Genomic DNA, 8,346 nt, shown 5'->3' with positions numbered 1-8,346 from the left:
CGCCCAGCAGTCCCGCCCCCGCGGCCCTCCCCGCGCCGCCGCAGCACCGCCCCCTGGCCGGGGAGTGGCCATCTGGGCGGGGGTAGGACTGGGTGACAGCCCCGGCGAGGCCGGGCCGGTGTGCTCCCGGGGAAGAACGAGCGACCGCAGGGCGCAGAAGCGGGGATGTGGAGGAACGAAACCGCCTGGAGGCATTGCCAAGTGTCTAAGTTTCAGAATTTAATCAAAAAATTCCCTAAATATTGTCTTATAAATTGGACCTGGCTTCGCGAAGGCCGAGGTACAGAGGGTGATGGTGCCTAGCGGATCGACCTCAGCCGGCACTCGGGCTGGCGCAGTCCGCCTCCGCGCGGGTGTTTATCTTAGGGACCGCCTGCGGCTGCCAAATTTGTGCCAGGCTGCGCCGCGGGAACTTGTGGGCACACAGGGGAGGTGCAGCAGTGAGGGGGGTCACAGGGAAGACGGGGCCATGCTTCCCAGAGAACACGTGTTTGAATCAGCCTGTGAGTCACCATTTGCCTTTACGATGCTAAATTTGTGACAACCAATCCAGTTTTCGCTGAGAATTAGCATTAGTCCTCAACTGACCTTTCCCAGGGTTCTAAAATCCCCAATTTTAAAGCATGACCACGAAGGCTTCATTTAACTTTATAAAGCTGCCACAAATCTTTGGCCACTGTGCTATAAACGTTCCCTTCCCTCCTGGACCTGCATTCTTGTTTTATTGTAGCGTTAAATTGGGGTAAGCCTCCAGGCTAACGGTCAGTCTGTGTAATGCATGAGGGTATCAGAACTCCCTGGCCACACTCAGAGGCTTTCTGAATATTTGACACGCCTTCAGTGGGCACTGCAGACCAATTATATGACCACGATTCCAGAACCACTCATTGCCCAGAGCTCCGTTTCAAGCACGTACTTGGACAGTACCCAGCCTGAATCTCCGAGAGGACTGCAGTACAGCCCTGACCAGTCACAATACGGGTTCCTCGCCCAAACCACTGCCTGGCTTAGCTTGAAGTCATAGCCAAGTGACACCACCACTGCCCTGGCCAGGTCATAACCCAAGAGGCAGCAGCAGGAAGGGAGCATACGGTGAAGACACTGAGAGATGCACACCTGCTGTCCCTGGGGCAAGCCGCCTGTGTGACCTCCGTATGCCAGGACCCTGGCTTAGCGATCCGGGAGACTTGGTGACTAAAGTACTCCATCCTGCAGAGAAAAAAAAAAAAGCAGCTCTTCATGTTTTCTTCTTTCATCACACAGAGCACTTACCATGTGCCTGAACAACGCTGGGTGCCTTCCGGAGGTTTAGTGTAGTGCGCAATAGACACGAAAACAAATGTAATAGAAATGAATCAAGTCAGGAACAGCAGAAAGAGGGGGGCAGGGCTGGCCGCCTCCCTTGGAGTGAGGGACGGTGGTTGGGTCCATCTGGATGGGGGGGCAGGTAAAGGTTTAGCCAGAGGCAGCAGAGGCCAGATGGCGGGGAAAGCCTTGGTAGCCCCACCAAGGAGTTTAATTTTTTGTAAGTGACAACAGGGAATGACTAAAGTGTTTTTAGCACTGTGGCCATATGGAGAAGTACAAGGACATTTTAGAGACAAGTCCCAACAGTCCAGGTTAGAGACAAGGGACTCAACTAAGGCACCGGTCCTGGGAGTGGAGAAGAGGGGGTGGATTCTAGAAACAAGAGGTGAGACCAGGGAAATCTGGAATAGCTCCAAGGTTTCTGGCTTCCAATTGGCCATATCCTTGAGCTGAGTGATACATGAGGTGCCTGCACAATGGGGTCCCAGCACCTGGAATCATACCTGGCACGCCGTATACATGTGTCCTGAGTTGGAGTACGGAGATATTCAGTGAGTTCCGAGCTCAGAATACATCCTCATGAAGGTAATGGAAGCCACAGGAAGCAGAGTGAGATAAGACAGCAGCTACAGGTGCATTCTCGGGGACACCACACTTACGAGGCCAGAGGAGATGGCACAGCCTGAGAGGCACATGAGCCAAGAGCACAGCCTTGGGGCGATCAAGTGTTAGCACAGACGCCAAGATGAGCAAGTAAAATACCCCAGTCGCCAAACAGGAGAGCAGGGACAATTGCCAAAGCTGTGGACAGTAAGGCCTGTGCTTCCAGAGCGGGGCACTGATCTCCGAGGCCTCCCCTGGGGAAGGTGGGACCTTGCCTGTTCAAAGGCTCCAGCAACAAAGATGGACGGAGAAGTGCTTTCGGGACTTCACCTTCTAAATGATCCTTCTCTAACCATCACAAAGCAGGAAGAAGAGACATGTCTTCATAGACTGTTTTCTTGGTCTGCCCCCGGCAAGATGTGACTTGCATTTTGGACTCCATATGTAATGTCCATGCCATCTCAGCCTCCCCTCCCATCTCTGAACACGTCTTGCCCCATCTGTATGGCAGTGTTGTTTGCATCGTGTACTCAGAAATGTCAGAGCACAGCAGTGTGACCTTAAGCAGGCCCCACACACAACTGTCCTGGTTCCTCACTGCCAAAATGAGGGCTGGATTAAAAAAAATCTCTCTCCTGGAAGTGACATAGGTTTAGAATAGAATCCTCTGCCTAGTAAGAATAACTGGTACTTCACAGTAGAGACGAGTCTGCGTGGTGGGGTAAAGTTTTGGAGAAATGCCAAATCCTAAACAATTCCTGTGTCCGGGTATAGGCTGCCACTCAGCTTTCAGCACTGTGAGGTGGGCACGTCTCTTGCTGCTTTTCATAAAGCCCGACGCTCCATGCCCAGCACCTGGCAGGCCCAGCCTTCACTCCTCTCCAGGACAAGGTGCAAGATATGGTATAACCTTTTGAGGCCACCAAAAGGCTGAAAACTCTCCTGTAAATCTGCTCAAGAAAAAAACCTTTAAATTCTCGAACTGCATTTCCTAGAAATAATAATCATGAGGGCAAGGGAGCTGCATGACAGTGAAGCTGTTATGATGACCAGTGTCTATTTCAGTAAGACGCTTCAATTCAAAGAATGTACAGTTCAAACGTAAGATGCAATTAGGCTGATTCAAGTCTGAATTTATCTAAGATACATCCTTCTAAGTCTTAATTAAGCTACAATTTTAACCTAGAATGTCAGTAACCTAGAAAACAAAAAACTCAAAATAGCCTTTTGTAAATGTCACTCACTGCCAGAAAAATTACCTTTCTTAAGAAAATCTAGAAAATTCTGCACTTGTTGTTTCAGACCATGCCCGAGAGAGGATACTCTAACTTTTACCTGTTTATCAACTCAGGAAAGCGGTAGGGAGGTAAGAGTAAATTCTTAGCAGGCCCAATGTACAAAGCCCAGTGACTACACGTTTCAATTAAGTCTCTCCCTGTGCACTCTGCCAAGTTCACGGCCCAAACTGTCACATGTAATTAGGTGCCAGGGCAGCGTCCGTGCTCTGCAGAGGAGACACACACCCTGTTTACAAACTAGAGATATAAACCTTTATTTCACAACGTTGTCATAATCCACTTTCTAGTAAGACATGGACCGAGGACAGTTTAAAACACTGAGCAGGCTGTGTGCTGGGCGTCTTCCAGGCAAGAGCAAAGCTGTGCTCACCCCAGGGCGACATGTTCGGGGGCTTGCAGGCACCATGGACCAGAGGCACCAGGATTGTCCAACCCCAAGTTTACTTAGAGCCACCTCCTTTTTTGGGGCTGTTAGTCCTCATTTCATGCCAAATTTTCACTAGAGGCTCCCTGTTCTTCCAGATGAGTTCATGACCATAAGTAATATACCATCTGCAGAAAAGAAAAACAAAGCAGGTCCGACATTCAAACAGTATGACATTCAAATGGAAAACAGTACCATGAGGATATCAGGTTGACATTTAAAAACTTAAATGTCACCACTATTTACTATCTGCCTTATTAAAACAGCTGATTAATTTACTGGATGTAGGTCTATGATTTACCTTTAATATATGGAGCATGTAAACGGTTGAATAGGAAGGGAGCATGTGTGACTGCTCAGAAAAAATGTTAAGTACTGCACACACACTACTTTGGACTGACCACAGCCCTGCAATTAAGTATTACTTTTCCTTTTACAGAAATGAGGAAACCAACTCTGAAAGAAGGTACTCTCCGCGAGGGGCTAACAGCTTCTAAGTGGCCAATCAAGGAATCACCTGCAGATCAGAGATTCTAATCCCAGTAAGAAAAGTCAGAAGTAAGTAGTTTACTAACGATGGCCAGTTTAAATGCTTCTCTTCCTCTTCCACCTGGCTACACAGAAGGTCATTTGCGTATCCAAATTCTGCCTCAGCTTTAAAAATACCGTGTTTCCCTGAAAATAAGACCTAGCTAGACCATCAGATCTAATGCGCTTTTTGGAGCAAAAATTAATATAAGACCCAGTCTTATTTTACTATAACGTAAGACTGGGACTTATATAAGACCGGGCCTTATATTATTTTTGCTCCAAAAGACACATTAGAGCTTATGGTCCGGCTAGGTCTTATAAATTTTTGAAAAATACAAAATTTACAGAAAGAAAAAATACATTTAAAAAACATGCCAATTAATAGGCATCTAACAGAATTCTTTTGAATTTAGAGTCAAATTCTGTGAACTTAGAATAAGAGAAGAAGGATCACCTTAAGCTTCAAATGCGATTGTAAAACTCTTACGAGAAATGAATCGCTTGTCAGGAACTCTCCATGAATAAAGTGCTCTCCCCCAGTCTTTTTAACCTACTCATTTCAAGCAGAGTCAAATACTTGAAACTTTCAGGTACACCACCCTGATTATACATGTAAGTTCAAATGTAATTAGTTATTTGGCTCAGTTAAAATTAGGAACACACTTCAAAATGACCCATTTCTGAGGTGGTTTCTTCTTTGCTGCAGCAGCAACCACCTCAGTCTGGCGCTCAGTCTGAAAGTCCAGCTCTACACGGCAGTGACCTTGGACAAGTTCCCTTCTTTAAGCAGTTTGCTTTCAGCAAAACGGAATACTTCACAGGATTTTGAGAGTATGACATTCATCCTCAATTTACACACACAGCACATATTCAGTATATGTTAGCTGTTACTCTCGCAACAGTACAAGGTGAAGAGCATAACATTTGGTGAGGGACATAAAGTCAAGGAAATGTGCAGCAGGACACTAATGGAGTCTTTACCATGAGTAAGGATTCCTAAATCTAGATTAAAGATGTTAGAAAAGTTGAATTTTGGACACGACAGATCTAGTAAGTGAAAGGAGTTGAAATGAGAAATATTTGCAAACAGAAAGGATTCCTCTGGCTTTCAGATCCTGGACTTTAAAATGCATTTGATCCAATTATTTTCAGAATGAAAAAAGGTTATCTAATTATAGTTCAGAATAAAAACCTGCTAGGGAGAAGATCCTGTAAGTATACATGGAAGGATCCAGATAAATTTAGTATTCATAAAACAGAATCCGTTTTCATAAGTCTTTATGTTCCTCATACTGTAATATCAGGTCAGTTTCTACTATTTATAATGTGTTGCTGTTCAAGTTAGAACTCACATGTGCTCTTCTTTAATCATCACTGAAAATTGTAAATGGCATTTAATTCCACCGCCTACTGGGCAAAACTGCTCCACTTAAGATTTTCTACTTTTAAAACAAAACAAAAACTTAAGTTTTTCCATTGTTATGAAACAAAGTAAAAACCAAGTAAGGGCAAAAGGTTAACAGTTATGCAAGAAGGTGGATCCAGCATATCACACAGACGGTAACTGCTAAAGGGACCCTCATGTGAGACGGGCTCCAGGAGTCCTGAGGAAGCTCTGTGACAGAGATACTACAGCACTACTGTTTCAGGCAAGAGTCCATCATCTGAAGTACAAATGGAAGACCTTGTGATCATCAGCAATTGCACTCAATATGGTGCTGACGGGGCGGGAAGGGCTTTGGATGGATCTGGGTTGAAATCTCTGCTCTGCTGTGAATACTTAAGAGCTGTTTGGCCTGCGGAAGATCACCTCTGAGCCCATCAGTAAAACGGAGGTAGTAATAATATCAGGTAAGTAGCTCAGTGCCTGCCACTAAGTGGTCCCCTTGGTTTACGGTCCCCACGCGAGTCACACAGTGTGGCCTCCACGCCAGTCACACAGTGTGCGCACACACTCGCTGCAGCAGAGGAACAGCCCCACCCACAGTGTGTGTGCCCAGCACTGTGAGATGGGGGTCAGGGCGGGGTCTGGGCAGGGAAAGCAGGCCTCAGAGTGGGGAGAGGAGATGACAGCCCAGACTGGAGGGCTAGGGATCATGACAGGTCAGGAGCTGGGGTGACCTGAGGTTAAGGGGGGTTGAAGACAGAGCCGATGTCTAGCAAACGACGAAGGCAGGGGCGAGGCTGACAGTCTCATACCCCCCTCACAGGGCAAGGCCAAAGCAGACTGTGTTGAGGACTCCTCGCCCTCCCAAACCTACCTGCCCTACTTCACAGAGCTGCCTTACTCTGCCTTCCTTAGGGGTGGAGAGAAGAGGACCCCCAAAAAGCCGTCAGTTACACTCAAACTTACATTCCAAAGAGAGCTCCCCCAAGATGTGCTGCATGATCAAAAAATTTCCATCCCAGGATCATTCCTGCTGTATCCATGGCAATAATGGCTTTTAGGGCCTGCAAACCAGCAAAAGAGAATAGAACTGGTACAACTTTCATTCCTCCAGCATTGACAGTTCTAATTTAAGGGCAAGAATTCAGTCAATAGAAAAATACCACCACTGTCCCCACTCTTCACTTGATACAAAGTACTCACGTTCCCTGCCGTGAATGTGAACATCGGAAGGAAGATGATGGCCAGCCTCCCTTCTGGGATCTTAGTGCAGACAGCGGCAAGGACCGTCATGATTGCGCCCGACTGCAAATTAACACATTGGTGAAAACGCGAAACTCTCAATGGCAACTGCTTAGTGACTACAATGTCAAAAGTAGTAACACTTTTTCCAGAAAGTTAATAAGCCACAAATTTATAGGTGATCGCAATGCTTAAAAACTTTCAGTTACTAACGTACAAAATATGAGTCAAAGGGGCTCCACATCCATCACATAGTGACCACCTGGAAAGGATTTAACTATAGGCAACAAGATGTCTAACAACCAGCACGAGTGCTTGCTTAATGAACTCAAGGGACAGTGTGAAGCATGTCCAATGATTTCATTTCATGACTAAAAAAGAATTTCTCAACCCTCAACAAAGCTACCCTACCCAGAGTGAGTGAAAATAAATTTGCCCAGAAAAACCCACGTGTGGAATTAAAAGTAATATTTTATCCTAAAAAAAAATCATGTGACATTTGCATCCTACCTCATAATAAAACTAAACGTTTCCCTCAACACCTCTGAGCACACTTTCTGCCCCAGGAAAGCACACTGCTTCTCCCTGGCTCTGTAGGACCCTGCCCACACCGCTCCCTCCTGGGGACACACATGCATCCACCTGCGTGGGATGGATGCCACCCAACAACCTTGTATTAGAGAATAAAAATCACAATCTCACAACCTTATGATCAACAAATCAACCATTTCTTGTTATACTTGAATTATAATTATTGCAGTTTTTTCTTTTATTATATGTGCTTTTCCAGGTTGTTAGGAAATCTTCATAATTTAAATTTATAATGGCTATGAAATATTTCCTGGATAAATTAATGCTAATTTGACTAAACTTTCTTAATTTTGGACATGTTCCTAATTCCTCTAAGTGGTAGAAAATTTGAGAAATTAGATCACAATCTGTAGTTCACGTTAAATCTCATGATAATCATTCATTCCAATATTTGAGTCCTACTATGTACCTAGCACTATCTAGAGGTTGGGGATACAGAGAATGACACTTACAGTCCCTGCTTAATGGAGCTTACACAGTGGTAGGAAAGACATAAATAAATAAAAACAACAAAATACGATCAGCTATGATGGGGAAGTACAGCACACTACCTAGCAGCAGCACACAGGAGAGAGAGCTCAGGTTAGTAAGTGACATCAAACTGCAGGGAAGGGTGACCAGGTGTTGGCCAGGTAAAATGGGACAAGATGGGAAGAGTCTTATTCTAGGCATTAAAACAGCTTGAACCAAGCCTGCAAGTCAGAGGGTATCGTAAGGTAGAGCAATGCAAAGACCAGAGAGAGAGCAAAGGGAGGCAGTCGGGTTAGCTTAGTTTACCTGTCTTCTACCAAAGTTCTTAGTAGAGATAAATCGTAGTCACTTATTAAATATAATAAAACTCCCATGTGGGAATTCTACAAAATATCTTCCCACTACTCCTCAAAAGTATCAAGGTCATAGACGACAGGAAAGACTGAGAAACCATCACAGACTACAGGATACTAAAAAGACACGACAATTAA

At 45.3% G+C, this 8,346-nt stretch overlaps 1 protein-coding gene across 1 annotated transcript in view; it reads right to left on the bottom strand.

Annotated features, from left to right (window-relative positions):
- Positions 1-3,438: 3,438 nt before the first annotated feature.
- The window catches only part of PARL (presenilin associated rhomboid like), a 32,597-nt gene continuing 27,689 nt past the window's right edge, over positions 3,439-8,346 (bottom strand). Inside the window, exons 8-10 of the mRNA XM_033135605.1 lie at positions 6,755-6,856; positions 6,518-6,615; positions 3,439-3,761 (exon numbers count right to left, since the gene is read on the bottom strand). Of these exons, the coding sequence (XP_032991496.1) occupies positions 3,650-3,761; positions 6,518-6,615; positions 6,755-6,856 (312 nt within the window). The 3' untranslated portion in view covers positions 3,439-3,649. The remainder of the gene's footprint in view (positions 3,762-6,517; positions 6,616-6,754; positions 6,857-8,346) is intronic.

This window comes from Rhinolophus ferrumequinum, chromosome 2 (genome assembly GCF_004115265.2).
Source record: "Rhinolophus ferrumequinum isolate MPI-CBG mRhiFer1 chromosome 2, mRhiFer1_v1.p, whole genome shotgun sequence".
NCBI classification, from domain to species: domain Eukaryota; kingdom Metazoa; phylum Chordata; class Mammalia; order Chiroptera; family Rhinolophidae; genus Rhinolophus; species Rhinolophus ferrumequinum.
Note: the sequence above shows the minus strand (reverse complement) of the source record. Positions and strands in the feature narration are given on the sequence as shown.